This window comes from Leptonotus elevatus, chromosome 17 (genome assembly GCF_054856555.1).
Source record: "Leptonotus elevatus isolate MCC_2025b chromosome 17, RoL_Lele_1.0, whole genome shotgun sequence".
NCBI classification, from domain to species: Eukaryota; Metazoa; Chordata; class Actinopteri; order Syngnathiformes; family Syngnathidae; genus Leptonotus; species Leptonotus elevatus.
The window spans coordinates 990,037-1,005,299 of NC_141255.1; the positions used below are offsets into that span (position 1 = coordinate 990,037).

The 15,263-nt window shown below is 48.2% G+C and overlaps 2 protein-coding genes across 2 annotated transcripts; both read right to left on the reverse strand.

The window, feature by feature from the left end:
• Nucleotides 1–1,546: 1,546 nt before the first annotated feature.
• Nucleotides 1,547–10,738, reverse strand: LOC147159129 (alpha-actinin-3-like). The gene is made up of 16 exons (XM_086059002.1): nt 10,657–10,738; nt 9,336–9,418; nt 8,186–8,271; nt 8,002–8,094; nt 7,671–7,901; nt 7,432–7,579; nt 5,065–5,215; nt 4,876–4,984; nt 4,666–4,806; nt 4,394–4,576; nt 4,181–4,315; nt 3,484–3,663; nt 3,245–3,391; nt 3,115–3,180; nt 2,888–3,046; nt 1,547–2,113 (listed from the first exon to the last, which is right to left on the reverse strand). The coding sequence occupies exons 2-16, from the start codon at nt 9,349–9,351 to the stop codon at nt 1,955–1,957; spliced, it is 2,004 nt and encodes a 667-aa protein (XP_085915128.1). The 5' UTR covers nt 9,352–9,418; nt 10,657–10,738; the 3' UTR covers nt 1,547–1,954.
• Nucleotides 10,676–14,604, reverse strand: LOC147159130 (alpha-actinin-2-like). The gene is made up of 6 exons (XM_086059019.1): nt 14,361–14,604; nt 11,388–11,502; nt 11,181–11,310; nt 11,028–11,114; nt 10,824–10,911; nt 10,676–10,735 (listed from the first exon to the last, which is right to left on the reverse strand). Exons 1-4 carry the CDS (start codon nt 14,481–14,483, stop codon nt 11,030–11,032), a joined length of 453 nt encoding a protein of 150 aa, XP_085915145.1. The 5' UTR covers nt 14,484–14,604; the 3' UTR covers nt 10,676–10,735; nt 10,824–10,911; nt 11,028–11,029.
• Nucleotides 14,605–15,263: the final 659 nt, after the last annotated feature.

Genomic DNA, 15,263 nt, shown 5'->3' on the forward strand with positions numbered 1-15,263 from the left:
TTTAAAATTATTTTGATTTGATTTGATTTTCCAATTTGTACAAAATTTGTAGACGTTGACTACGGTACTAGTGTTGTTTGTCAGTTGCAAATGACACAGAAACAGATTGTCAATCAAGAGACACATTTCCATTTAGTCTCAAACAAACCTAACAGATGAACGGACGCTGCAATTAATTCTGTTCTCGCAGAATTACTCACCGTTTCCTTCGTGCAGTTTTATCAGGTAAAGATGTTTTTCGTGCTCGACGAGACCGAAGAAAACATTTTCATCCGTTGCCTTGATTGGTCAAAACAAATGTTCGCAAAATGCTGCATCGTCCAATCAGCTGGAAGTATTGCACAGAATGTCCCTCCTTTCCCAAACGTACTTGCCGAGTGAAGTTCCAGATTGTTGATGTGAAGAACTCCCTTGAGTGAACCACAATGGGTTATATGCCACGGAGGAGGCGGGACTTCCGTGAGTCACACCTACGCTATTTCCGGTTACTGTTTGCGACATATAGGCCGCATCCCAATACTTGCATTTGCAACCTTGTTGTGCCCCGCAATTGCACGTTCCCGTTAATGAGTGCGAGTGTGTAGCGTGGCCGATATATTGCGCCAGTAACCGGAAATAGCGTGGGAGTGTGATTTACGTTAATCGGAAATCGGTGGCATTTTCAATCTGGTTTGTGAGGTAACAAGATATTTTCCAACAAAAGAAACCAGATCAGCTCCTCAAAGCTGACGTACTTTACAATATAAAAGTCATTTGGATGCTGACCCCAAAATACGCACACTTTTTGTATAACGGATTTTAATTCATATTTTTGAGTTTTTGGGAGATTGTTGTTTCACTTTCAATTAGTCAGGCAGAATAAAATTAAAGGCTTAAATATAAAAAGTTCAACTGAAATTAGTGAAGTTTTTTTGTACTTTAAATTGTTTTGTAGCTGCATATGCGTCAAATAAATACGTAAATAATTTTTAATTCTGTTTTATAAAATTACATTAAAGCAAAACTTTGTTCAAATCAATTTAGCTTTACTTCTAGACAACAAAGTTTGCTGCTATACACAATGTGATTTGAAAAAAAGCCAATTATTCATTATTTTGTTAGTTTTTATTGTGTAATTTGAAAAATGCGTCCGTTCTCTGGGATAACCTGCAAAAATAAAAATGCTCCCCAAACTTAGAAAGTGAATGATTTGTTTTTAAATAAGCCATTGATTCACATAACTGCTCTGCAAAAAAAAAAAAAAAATCGAGCCTTAAAAAAAATATTAATTTGACTAAATTATATTTCTAGCAAAATTAGAGAAACTGATCAATTTCATGGTGGACTCGTTTTTTCAAAACTATATAAACAAAAAAAAAGATGAATGAATGAAAAAAAAATACATGTCAGCAAAGCAATTTAGAGAAGAAAACTGCAAAATGCAAAAAAAATTTTTTTGTGTCCCCACAATAATAGTAAAAACCAGGAATATGGTCCTCGCAAGATTACACAAACAAGAACACACACACACACACACACGGCGAAAGGAAGAAGAGAGACAAGGTGGTGTGTGTGCAGTGAAGGTTCAAATGTGACAAGTTTTTATTTCAAGTTTTGTTGTTTCCAAAAGCTTTTGGTGTCGATTTGGGGTTGGAGGAGGGGGCACAGTCGAAGGTCACACATCAGCCCCGTCAAAAACCTTCCTGCCGCATCTCGTTAAGACTCCCAAAAAGAAAAAAAAGAAAAAAAAAAAGAGGATCTTCTTCTCATCATTCCCTGTGCCGCTTTATTTACACCTGTAGCTACCCACAATGCTTTACTTCTGACCACATCACTGCTATGATCCCTCCTCCAGACCCACTGCGTGCGTGCGTGCGTGCGTGTGTGTGTGTGTGTGCGTGTGTGTGTGTGTAAACAGGCGGCTGCACAAGTACAACAAACACGAGTTGCAGGAGCGGCCACACCTGCTCGGCCTTTACAGGTCGCTCTCGCCGTAGAGGGCGCTGGAGAAGGAGATGTAGTCGAGGGCGCCGGACGGGCTGTCGGTGCTGACGTAGCGCGTCATGCGGCTGATGCAGTACTCGGCCTGCTCGGGCGGAAGCTCCCGGCGCAGCTCTTCCACTGTGATGTAACTCTGAATGGGGGAGGGGGAGGGGGAGGTTCGGGGGGAGGGGGAGGTTCTTGGTCAATCGTATGATAGGATGATTTATTGAGTAAGGGTTAGTCAAAAATTGGCCATTTCGGAATTAGTGACATTTCAAATAATGCCGGGCTGCAGAAAACGTTGACCACAAATTGGTCCTTTCATAATTATTGAAAAAAAAAAAGGAATACAATCTAAAGCTTTCAACTGAATTGAATAACTTGACCACAAATTGTTCATTTATTAATTATTGAAAAAAAAGAAAGATCTAAAGTGTGTGTGTGTGGGGGGGGGGAGGGGGGGGGGATCAAGTAAATTGAATAAATGGACCACAAATTGGTCCTTTCATAATTATTGAAAAAAAGAAATCTAAAGTTGGAGGAAAAAAGGCAACTAAATTGAGTACATTGACCACAAATATGGTAATTTCATAATAATTATTATTATTAAAAATCTAAAGCTGGGGGAGAGAAGTCAACTCAATTGAGTAAATTGACCCAAAATTAAATAATCTCGGGCTGCGGAGTGGGAAGTCAACTAAATTGGATATGTGGACCACAAAAACAGGTCCCAAGGTCCAATTGAGAGTACATAAAAGGCCATTGCACAATGTCCAGTAGCACCCTCCATAGGCTGCAAGTTGTACTGCAGTCAAGCAATGAGCTGTTTTTCCGTCGTCATGGAAACCAATCCCATTATTTGATGAAATCATCGATCGAAGAGAACAGAAACATGCTTATTGTAAGTTGGAGTAAACAAACGAACCTTGTCTGAGGCCAGAATCTTGAAGGAGGCCATGACTTGCTCGGCGGTGTCGGTCTCCGCAGTTTCTCGGGTCATGAAGTCAATGAAGGCCTGGAAGGTGACCACGCCGGTGTTGTTGGGGTCCACCAGGGTCATGATGCGGGCAAACTCAACCTCTCCCTAGTCCACATAGACACTAATGAGCACACGCGCGTCGGTACGAGCCCCGAGTACCGGTTGAGGCTCACCAGGTCGTAGCCCATGGAGATGAGGCAGGCTCGGAAGTCGTCCGGGTCCATCATGCCGTTTCTCTTCTGCAAAGACAAACATCTCCAAATGAGCTGGCCCGTCCGCCGCTCGCGCCCGCAACGGCCTCACCCTGTCGAAGTGGTTGAAGGAGGCCCTGAACTCGTTGAGCTGCTCCTGGCTGATGCCTTTGGCGTCGCGGGTCAGGATCTGGTTCTCCACCTCGTTGATGGTTCTGGCGATGGTGGTGAGAAGTTGCTCCCAGCCCACGCGGATGTGCTGCGGAGGGATTGGCGCGGCGTGAGGGAAAAGGAAGGAGCGCGTACGCCGCCGCCGCTGGCGCCGCCCTCGCACCCGGACGGTCACGTTACCTCCATGGTGTAGTTGGTGTGCTTGTTGTCGAAGATGAGCGACTCCTGGCTCAGCTGGTGGTCGCCTTCCAGCTTGTCGATGTTGGACTTGTAGTTGATGATGTTCTGCTCGTACTGCTTCAGACTGTTCATCTGCTCCTCCAGAGAGCCGGCGATGTCCACGCACACGTGGCTGATCTCCTGCGGGCCGAGTGAACCGCGACGCGGCACAAGCAATCAGCGGGCGGCTCCGCCCGGGTTTGGTTGGACCCGGGTGCGAATCTCACCAAAATGCGATTCAGAATCGATTCAAAATGGTTTCTGCTTCAATTTATAACGTGCAAACGATCGTCGTGATCGACTCCGGTCGGACTCGCGAATGCTAATTAGCGCGCCGCTAAAAAGGAACGACTTTTCATACAAAACGCTTGAGGAGTGCGTGTTAACATTACTCGCCGGCAAAAAAAAACTACTTTTATTGGAATAACTTGATCGTTTTCCTTCTGCTCTCTAATGTGGCTACGACTTAACACACGGAACCGCACTGCCCCTAAGTGGCCAAATCGTGTACAACATGAACGGCGCTCCCAATAAAGGCACACAAACAAGGGCAAGGCGGTATAAAATAAATGGAAGAAAAATCGAATTTGGGACAATTGAAATCCATTCTGAATCGCACTAAATGAGAATCGCGAGAATGCGCGGCCGCCAGCGTTACCTCCATCTTGGTTTGGATCCAAGGACCGATGATGTTGGCCTGGGCAGCGAACTGGCGCCGGAGCCGCTCGTTGGCCTGCTGTCGGGCCACTTCCTCCTGCAGCATTTGGTCCCGGAGGGGCACCAGGTGCTTGACCTGCACCACACCCGCGTCACGTGGTCACAAAGAGCGTCGTCACGTGCGGCGGACGGCGCCGGCCCGCCCGCGACTCACCGTGTCCCACTTGGTGCCGATGTCCTGGGGCGTCAAGTTGGTGTACGGGTTGATGCCGGACAGCTTGATGCCGTACGTCTGCGCGATCTTCAGGATCTCCGTGTGGATGCCCAGCGTGGCCATGCGCTCCTTGTCGGCTTCGGGCAACGTGGCCTTGAACTGGTCGTGGGCGGTGATCAGGGTCTGCGGGGGTTTGGGGGCGGGGTCAAAGCCATGAAAAACACTTCCAACCAATCGCCGGAGGTTCGAAGACAAAAGAAGAGCGACGGCACCTGGATCTCCTCAATGCTGTGGACGATGAACATGTCCTGCAGGTCCTCCATGGCGCCATCCATCCAGTTGTTGAAGGGCGCCGCCCTCTTGGCGAACTCCAGGTACAGCTGGTCGATGGTCTCCCACAGCTTCTCCACGCGCTGCCGAGAGGTCCCGCGTTACGAGAGACGGCGGCCCACGGTTGACCTTGAGACGGCTTTTTTTTGTACCTCCAGAGCGTCCCGCCGCTTTTGGGTCAGCGTGCCCAGGTTGTCCCACTGGTCACAAATGCCCTGACAGCGGGCGTTGACGGTGGCGGCGTCGTGGTAGTCCAGCTCGCTGCACGCGGAGATGGGACGGCTATTAAGACGGAAAAAGACGACCTCCGCCAAGGCGCGAGGCGGGGCTTTTTGCCTTACTTGAGCTCCTGCGCGATGGCAGCGATCTGCTCCACGCGGTCCTGGTGAGCGGCGAGGTCGCTCTCGAACGCTTCGTGCTTCCTCATCAGCGCTCGGATCTCCATCAGAGACGCAGACTCGTAGTCCTTCCTGGAGAGCAGGTCCTCCTTACCTGAAACCGCATTGTTGCGTCACGCGCGTCGGGGGTGGAAATAACCAAGTCGAGATACGTTGTTATCGAGGTTATTATAGTTCGGGAATTTGCTTTGTTCGTTTTGAGTTTTGTTTTTTAGAGTTCATCTTAACTCTTTGACTGCCATAAACGTTATAAAACGTTTAGCATAAACCTAGGGAAGGGCGCCGAGGACGTTAAAAGACGTCCCCTATGTTTTTTTTTTTTTTTTTCAAAAACGGGTGCAGGAAAGCCTTGGGCAGCTGTGCTGAAAGAATCAGGCTGATCTGATTAGTCAAAGACTCGTTTTGGCCCCTAGAGGGCAGCGATGACTCTCTTTGCACAAGGTTGGATGGGCCGCCCACCGTGGGCGTCAGTAGAAGACGTGAGGCGGAGCTAGAGTGTTGAGGAGACAATGGCTGATCCAAGCCACAATGGCTTGACCAAGCAACCGGTTACAAGCAGCTCAGCTTGAGCATTTTTTTCAAAGACGGAAAGCATCAATCAATACTAAAAAGCGCATTGATGTCAACGATGATGATGACAACGAGCTCTACGCCAAAGTTGGAAGCTTTGGCGTTATGAACACGTAGTAAGCCTCACGGCTAAGCGCGGCTAGCGCGGCTAGCGCTGCTAAGGCCGGAAAACGCGCACAATAGCCGGCCGGGTACTTCTACACAATCGGACATTCGATCGGGCGATGGAGAGTTGGCATCGACCAATGCAGATTGATGATGATGAAGAAGATGACAACGAGCTCTACGCCAAAGTTGGAAGCTTTGGCGTGACTGTTATGAACAAGTAGTAAGCCTCATCGGCAAAGCGCGGCTAGCGCGGCTAGCGCTGCTAAGGCCGGAAAACGCGGAGCTGCACAAGCGGACATTCGATCGGACAATGAAGAGTACCCCGAGTCCAATGCATATTCATCGGAGGAGCGGGTACAGTCTGATCACGGAGAAGACACTGTTTCTGGACTACGATGCCACCATGAATGGAGTGGATAAAATGGATCTCCTACCACCCGGTATAGCAACTGAAGGACACGGGGAAGCGAGACGTAACACCACCGTAACGTAACCGTAGCATGATCCTGATATTAGACTTGACACACACTGCAGTATATACTTGCTATTCCCCGGAAAAAAACGGCCTGCAAGAAAGTGGCACACGCGAAGAGGCAATCTGTTGTGCAAATGCTGTTACGTCTCTTTGCACGCAGGAGAGTGTTACAAAAAGAAAAACTGTCGTTGAAACATCCACATATTTGTAAATAGCACCACAGTTGCACACATTTGTAAATAGTTTGCCAAATTGTTGTCAAATTGTTACACTGTTGAATGTAAATAAACGTATTTTGCTATCAAAAAACACTTTTTCATTCTTGGTGGTAGTGTTTTATAGAAGTAAAGCACTATTTAGGTGTTTGTGGCATCATTCATGGACAAAAAGAAGTGTCAAATTCACTAGAATGCATGAAATAATATCGTTTCACTAAAAGCTTGATTTCTCCGTATTTGAGTTCAAAACAAGCGAAATCGGATGAAACTAACCATTTTCTATTGTTGATTACTAAAGAACGGAATAAGGTAGAAACAAACTCTTTTTTTCTGATGAAAGATGAAAGTCCAATCTTTCATTTGGTAGTACGTGTGTTTCCATAGTCCAAACAGAACATTTTCTGTGGACCTTGAAAATCAGTCAAAATGCTTAAATCGGCTGGCACTGGCGGCATCCCTTTTCTGAAAACGTCTGGCAGTCAAAGAGTTAATTGGCTGCGATTGGCTGGCAACCAGTTCAGGGTGTGCCCCCGCCTACTGCCCGAAGCCAGCTGGGATAGGCTCCAGCAACCCCCGCGACCCTTGTGAGGACAAGCGGTACAGAAAATGGATGGATCTTAATTTGTTTGCAGGCTGGTTCTGTTCGTTTTTATTCGTTTTAGTTATTTAAAAAATGCTTAGTTTAAAAAAAAAAGTGTATTACTTGTGTGCAATATTTAATAAACACATTTCTTGGCCGAGTTAAATGAAAAGGCAGGCGAGACGAGCCAAAAGTCAAGCAGGCGAAATTGTCCCTTTTTTTCCCCCCCCATCAGAAATGCTTTGCGCTAATTAGGGCGTACTCGGCTGACATTTTTTTTTTCCACACGTCACTTTGAAAAAGGTTGCGAACCACTGAACTAAAAAAAAATAACGTTAGCGGAGAGACACGCGACCGACCTGAGGTCCACGACTCGTGCATGGCGCACTTCTGCTTGAACTTCTCGGCCAGGTGGTCCAGCCTCTCCAGGCGGCGGATCTCTGTGAGCAGCCACTCCTCGTACCCCTTCTCCACCTGCTCCAGACCCTTCCAAGCGTTGGCAATATCCTGCAGGGGGGGGCGGAGACAGCGCCCACCAGTGACCGTGGCGTCGCTCGCAATGGCGTGCGCGCGGGCGCAGGCGGAGACGCGGGCTCACCGACACCATCTTGCCCTCGGAGGGCATGAAGGCGGGTCTGTTGCTGAGCCTGAGTTTGGTCTGCAGGGTGTTGAAGTTGATCTCCAGCTGGCACTTCTCCTGCACGCGCGGCGGCTTGTGCACGCGGCGGTAGTCGCGGAAGTCCTCCAGCTTCTGCTGCATGGAGCGCATGGTCTGCTCCGCCACGCGGTTCTCCAGCCAAGGGATGGTGCGGCGGATCCACTCCAGGAGCTGCGCATCGGGTCACACGAGACATTTTGCTTCCGAGGACGGCCCCCCCCCCCCCGCCAAGACAAAAACGCGCTTACGGACGCCGCTGGATGTTTCTCACCTCACTGGCCAGTTTCTCGTACTCCTCCATCAGTTTCTCGTTCTCCTGGTTGACCGCCAGAACCTTACAGATGCGGTTGGCGGCCGTCTCGGCCTGTCAATCAAAAAAGAGCGGATCGGACGCACCGTCAGACGTTTGCGGGCTTGCCAGAGCGCAACCCCGCTTCCCGCGCGCAAAGTCTCACCTGCTCGGCACCGGCGAAGGCGTGGTAGAAGCAGGACACGTAGGTCATGATGGCTTTCTCGTCAGGTTTGGGCGTGTTGACGATATCTGGAGGCCATTTTGACAGTGAGCCTAATGACCTTAACACAACTATCGCTCACTTATGGAAGCCCATTCCCACCATTTTTTTGGTCATTTGTTCAAATGTATATTTACTTGTACAGAATTATTATTTACACATTTTGCTATTTTTTTGTACAAGTATCGAAGTTGATGTGTGGAATCTGCTGCTCTCCGTCATTCACTTGCATTGACCTCAAGTATGCTCGCTTCTGATTGGTTCGCGTTCGTCAGCTGATCGGGGATCAGGAAGTGTTGGCGCTCTCGCTGCCGCGTATGACGAGTAAAGTTTCAATCAAGAATAAATCCTTCTTCATTCTGCCTTTTCATTTCATTTTATATACTACTCCCCCCCCCTCTAAAAATAATAATAATAAAATAAAATAAAATAAAAAATATATATATATACGCAGCCCTAATAAACCACCGTCGCCAGTGGGAAAAGTTTGATTTTTTTTGGGGGTGTAAAAAAAGTGGAATTTTTTTTCTCCACTTGAGCACCCCCCCCCCCCAAAGTACAATTAAAAAAAAAAAAAAAAAAAAAAGAAAAAAAAATGGTACAATTATACAATACCTTCATAAAATCAACTTTTCGATTCCCGTTGAGTGCGACATGGTCTTCATATAAACCACTTCACTTTGCTCGCTGATGGATGGCTTGCGCACGCCACATGGAGGTTCGAGAAAAGGTCAACTAACAGTGCTTCTGACAATAAGAGGGAAATTTAAACGGGGGGTTTCTGACGGTGGGAAAAAAAAAAACCCAATTTTTTTCTTCCCACTGCCGGAAACTGACCTCTGACAGTAAAAAAAAAAAAACAACTCAATTTTATTTTTTGTTTTACTGGCAGGAATGGGCTTCCAAAGTCACTTGAATTGAAAACAATCACAAAAACTTGCTGTGTTGGGGCTCCTACAAAAAAAAAGTCATTATGAATCCAGCGTAAGAAAAGGGTAAATCGTTTTTACACAAGATTCCTTTCTTGCGAGGTCATATGGCACATGGAAGGGTTTCTTTACGACTTGGAAACGGTGAAAACATTCAAATTCACCTTCAGCGTCCAACATCTTGGGGATGTCCAGGAACTTCTCGGCCACATCGAAGGCGGGTGTTCAGATTGCCAATGGGGTCGTCCTAAGGGCAACAAACGTGCACTGTAACAAGGAATGGAGATATTTCGACTGGAGGGAGGGAGGAAGGAAGGAAGGAAGGGAGGGAGGGAGGGAGGGAGGAAAGGAGGGAGGAAAGGAGGGAAGGAAGGAAGGAGGGAAGGAAGGAAGGAGGGAGGGAGGAAAGGAGGGAAGGAAGGAAGGAAGGAAGGAAGGAAGGAAGGGAGGAAGGAAGGAAGGAAGGAAGGAAGGAGGGAGGAAGGAAGGAGGGAGGGAGGAAAGGAAGGAAGGAGGGAAGGAAGGAAGGAAGGGAGGAAGGACGGAAGGAAGGAGGGAGGGAAGAAGGGAGGGAAGGAAGGAGGGAGGGAGGGAAGGAAGGAAGGAAGGAGGGAGGGAAGGAAGGAGGGAAGGAAGGAAGGAAGGAAGGAAGGAAGGAAGGAAGGGAGGAAGGAAGGGAGGGAGGAAGGAAGGAAGGAGGGAAGGGAGGAAGGAAGGAAGGGAGGAAGGGAGGAAGGGAGGAAGGAAGGAAGGGAAGGAGGGAAGGAAGGAAGGAGGGAGGGAGGAAGGAAGGAAGGAAGGAAGGAAGGGAGGAAGGAAGGGAGGAAGGAAGGAAGGAGGGAAGGGAGGGAGGAAGGAAGGGAGGGAAGGAAGGAAGGAAGGAAGGAAGGAAGGAAGGGAGGAAGGAAGGGAGGAAGGAAGGAAGGAGGGAAGGGAGGAAGGAAGGGAGGAAGGAAGGAAGGAAGGAAGGGAGGAAGGAAGGGAGGAAGGAAGGGAGGAAGGAAGGAAGGAGGGAAGGAAGGAAGGGAGGAAGGAAGGAAGGAAGGAAGGGAGGGAAGGAGGGAAGGGAGGGAGGGAAGGAAGGAAGGAAGGAAGGAAGGAAGGAAGGGAGGAAGGAAGGGAGGAAGGAAGGAAGGAGGGAAGGGAGGAAGGAAGGGAGGAAGGAAGGAAGGAAGGAAGGGAGGAAGGAAGGGAGGAAGGAAGGGAGGAAGGAAGGAAGGAGGGAAGGAAGGAAGGGAGGAAGGAAGGAAGGAAGGAAGGAAGGGAGAAGGAGGGAAGGAAGGAAGGAGGGAGGGAGGAAAGGAGGAAAGGAGGGAAGGAAGGAAGGGAGGAAGGAAGGAACGAAGGAGGGAAGGGAGGAAGGAAGGGAGGAAGGAAGGAAGGAAGGGAGGAAGGAAGGAACGAAGGAAGGAAGGAAGGAAGGGAAGGAAGGAAGGAGGAAGGAAGGAAGGAAGGAAGGAAGGAAGGAAGGAAGGAAGGAGGCACCTTTCTCAGTTTGGAGTAGTCGATGAGGTCGGGTCTGTGTCTGTGGATGAGGGCGCACAGAGCCAGGCCGTCCTTCCAACTGTGATAGCGAGACGGAAGCCATGAAAGGACGGAAAGCAAAAAAGGGTGCCGAGTGGCGCCGAAGGGATCGGACGCCGTAATCTCACCTGATGTGGAAGTTCTGCACGTTGACGTTCCTGTAGGGGGCCGTCTTCCTCTGACACCACAGCAGCAGACCCTCCTTGGCGGACGTCTCTGCACGGACGCAAAGCGCATAATAAGGCTCGAGTTTCCGTTGTTGCGACATAAGCTAGCAGCTAACTGCTAGCGTGTCTTCCGTTCTGGCGGCCCGCGCGCGTCATCGCACACACCTTCAACAGAGATGTCTTGGATGGCAAAGCGCAAGATGATGGTCCAGATCATTCCCAGGGTCATCTTCACATTGCCGTCCACGATTTCTGCGAGCGCACACGCACACACATGACGACCATCGCTTATGGAGGGTCACAATTGCGGCGCGCCACCCCCGCTCACCCTCGGCGCCGATGGACACCAGCTTCACGCCTTTGCTGCAGATGAAGTCCAGAGCTTTGTTGACGTTGGCGATCTTGTGGAAGCGCATCTTTCCTTTGTCTGGCTTGGGGAGTCTCTCGCCTGCCGGCGCGCACACGCAAAGTCAACGTTGCCGCGAGACCAAAGCGGAACGAGGCCCGGCTGCTTTTCGCGCCTACCTGAGATGACCTCCAGAAGCAACATCAACTTGAGGCCATTCCTGAAATCCTCCTCAATGTTCTCAATCTGTGTGCCGGCTTTCCTCAGGTGGGAATTGCACCAGGCGGTGAACGTCTAACACACACACACACACACACACACGCACACACATGCAGAGAATACACACGGTTGGGATTCTGCGCGTCCAAATGTGGAGCAATAAAGGAAAATGTAATTTGGCCTCTAAAATTATTAGGGATGTAACAATATCCATATTATCACGATATTGGGTGGGAGGTTGGCGATACAAAAAAAAAGGTCACAATATAAAAAATAAGCTCATACTAAAAATTACAAATAAACATACACAATATTGTGATTTTGTACAATACAGCAATGAAAAATATAAAAAAAAAATTTAAAATTAAACTGCACCAAAAAAACTCACCACAAGAGCCAAAGGATGCTCGAACTGCACAAACGGAAATCGATCTGACTTTTAATATCGTGACATGACAATATATTGTAGCAGTTTTAATATTGTGATATCACGATATTGCCGTTATTGTTACATCCATAATATTTATTGCCATCCCTGATTTAAATGTGCTTTTTTCGAAATAGTATAGATTATTTATTTATTTTTTTATTAATTATTGCGATTTTACAGCAACACTTGATTGATTTTTGCGATTGGATTCAATTCAATCCGATATTGATTAATTATGAAACATCAATTCTTCTTAAATATCAAGGACATGATTTAAAAACGCCACAAACATTCAATTCGAAATTACATTTCGCAGCGGCAGTAACTGGTTAAATGATTTCGTTTATTCGCAATAATGAGATGGAAATATTTTTATAATTCTAAATCAATCATTGTAAACATAAATTAAAAACATTCTGAATGATCCTAAAGTGCGATATGTCCCGTCTTTCAGAAAACAGTAAGATACAAAGAAAATGTTCTTATGAATTTATAGGAAAACCTCTTTTTTTGAAACCCAGCTCACGACTACTTTTGTGCAAGCGTCTTTCTCGGAGAACGCAGGACGACTCGTGGACCATTCCAGCCATTTCCGGTTTTTTTGCACAACCTCTCTCAATCATCCAGCGACCTCACCGGGCTCCTCTTCATGAGGATTTTAATGGGGTTGAGGTCTGGGGACCGAGATGGCCACGGGAGGACCTTGATTCTGTGTCTCCTGGACCAGTTCTACAATTTTCTGTATGAGAGTTTTTGTAATGGAATTGACTTGAAGGCTTTGAACACGTCCTAACCAGGAAGTGGACCGGGAAGAGTATCGTTCCCAAATGATCTTTGATGACATAGAATTACACAAAATGTCGCTTGTATCTCTCCTTTTTCCTCATGTGTCGCTCATAAGACACCTGTTGCTAACCTCAAAACGTCCCGTGTTGATACCATCCTTGTTTTATTACACTTCCGCGACCCGCCACTTGGGGATCATTTGACAAGAAGACAAGAGATGAAGTCAAGTGCACGTTTTGGTCCGCGTCAAGATCAAGTTTGACAAATCGACAGCATGATCTGCGGTTCAATTTGAGGGTGTCACATGACACCGAGTTGAGGTCACTGGTAGAGTCCCGGCTCGCATTTGATGCAAGTTCCCTGGAGGAGGAGGGGGAGGGGGGGGGGGGTCCTGGCAGGTGCGGGGGGCTCCTTTTGCCACGCATGCCCAAATTTAGATCGACTCCTAATCCAGCCCTCTCAGGGCCACTAGGCCAAGTTGTGTGTGCGCGCGCGCGCAAGATGCGCCGAGGCTAAATCGGGTTGCTATGGGACACCGGCAGACAGCTGAGAAGGCGACATTCCTTCCCTGAGGCAAGCTCGAAGAGGAAGGAATGGATCGAGGGGATGACGAGTGCGCGCAAACACTCCTGCTAAGCTAGCAAAAGCAGGGGGGTTGGGGAATCCAGGTCCATAAAGTAAAAAAACCCTGAAAACAGTTTTGGATTTAGCCGCAGGTGCTTCTAATCAACAGGTGGAGACGAACTTGTTGAGAACAAGCGCTTGTGGCTAAAGCTAATCTGTGGCAGCTTTTTTACTTTGTGGATCTGGATTCGCCAACCCTGCTAGCAAGCTAATTGCTAAAACTTGTATGAAGTCATCGTTCACACCTGTTGCTTTTTCAAGTCTTGCAATGAGGTCACCCCCCCCCCCCCCCCCAACCAGCTGACACACCTCTTTATGATGTTTAGGTCACTTAAACTGACTGGGGGGGTCTTTGACCACCCCGTGCCCCCCTCCTCCTCTAAAGCAAACAAACACCACTGGTCGCTGCTGGACTTCCTGTCCATTCCTTCACAACTTCTGACTTCAAGATGGAGGATGTGGGCGGGCGGGCAAGCGGGTGGTTTTGGACATTTGGGAGAGCAAGGAGGCCGGCCGGGGTAGGATGGAGAGTATTTTTAGGAGGAAGTGAAACCATCTGTTGGTGTCTCTTAGCCACTTTGGCTAATCTTGTCTGCAATGTGAAGCAAAACATACAAACCCCCCCCCCCCCTCGCCTCGGACACTTAATAGCACCCACACCTCGTTAGTCAGGGGCAGTTCACAGGTGTGCTAATTAGTCACCAATGAGGTGTGCAAAAAAGTATTCGTGACGTCACTCCCCTTTTGCAACTCGTGCCCCCCCCCCCCCCAACCCAAAAAGTGAACAAATCAAAGTTGAGTCAAGTTTTAAGTGGACAGAGGCTGAAGGCGAGATTATATTTAGATGCTCCTGGCAAGGCGAGGAGGAGGAGGAGGAGGGGGGGTGTCATAGGAGGAGGACCAAGTGAAAGACAACACTGAGAAAGTTCCAAGGCCGAAAATATCCTCACGGCCAAGGCCCGGCGCCAGGAGCACCAAGAGAAAGACTTTTTCTTGGTCAACACGATTATAAAAATGAAAGATGATTTTAAAATAGTCGCACACGTACATAAACACACGCACGCACGCACAAAGTGCAGGTGGAGGCAGGTACCTTCCTCTGCTGCTTCTCCCAGGCGGGGTCGAGGAGCAGGTCGCGCTCCCAGTCATCTTCCTGTGTCATGTAGGTCTGCTCATGGTGGACGGTGTAAGTCATGTGGCTCTCGAGCGTCGTCATGGTGGCCGCTGAAAAGAGATCAACAAAAGGGGGGGACACGAGCTTTCTTCCTGGGGCGCTCACGCCGTGCTCCACTCTGACCGACTGACTGCCGTGAAGCGGGGGGTGAGGGTCGGGGTTGTGGCCCAAAAAAGGTGCAGGGGGGGGGGGGGGGGGGTGCTGGGCGGGAGCCCCCCCCCCTGCTCCGAAGGGCACGCCCCCTAGCACCCCCCCCCTCTCCCCAGTGCACCTGTTGCTGCTAATGAAGTTGCAGCGAGGGGGTGGAAGTGGTCATCAGCATACAGGAAGTCAGACGGTTCTACGGATGGGAAAGGTCACGCCACAACTCGTTTGATAGAAATGTCATCATTTCCAGACAGTTTCACTACAAATTGTCCTTTCATTATCATTTTAACTTCCTGTGAGATGATCAGCTGTGATGCAGAAAATGATCCAATAATTTCTTTACTACAAAAAAAAAATTATATAGTGACAGGTGTAATCCATAAATGCCTTTGCATTAGATGGAAGAAGGTGCAATTCCCTTTTGTATCCAGGCTGCACCGAATCCAATATAAAATGCACTTCCGAGATGATGAATTAATTTACTAAGGGACCAAAAATGAACAGAGTAAACCCGATGTGGTCCGATTGTGTCACCCTTGGCAGCAAAAACTGAAATTCATTGTTTGAGTTACAGAATTGTTTGGATTGGCTCATATTGTATGTGTTGGATTATTAACATTGTTTTTCAGTTTCAATTTATATTTTAACCGTTTTGGATATTAGTTATAAAGATAT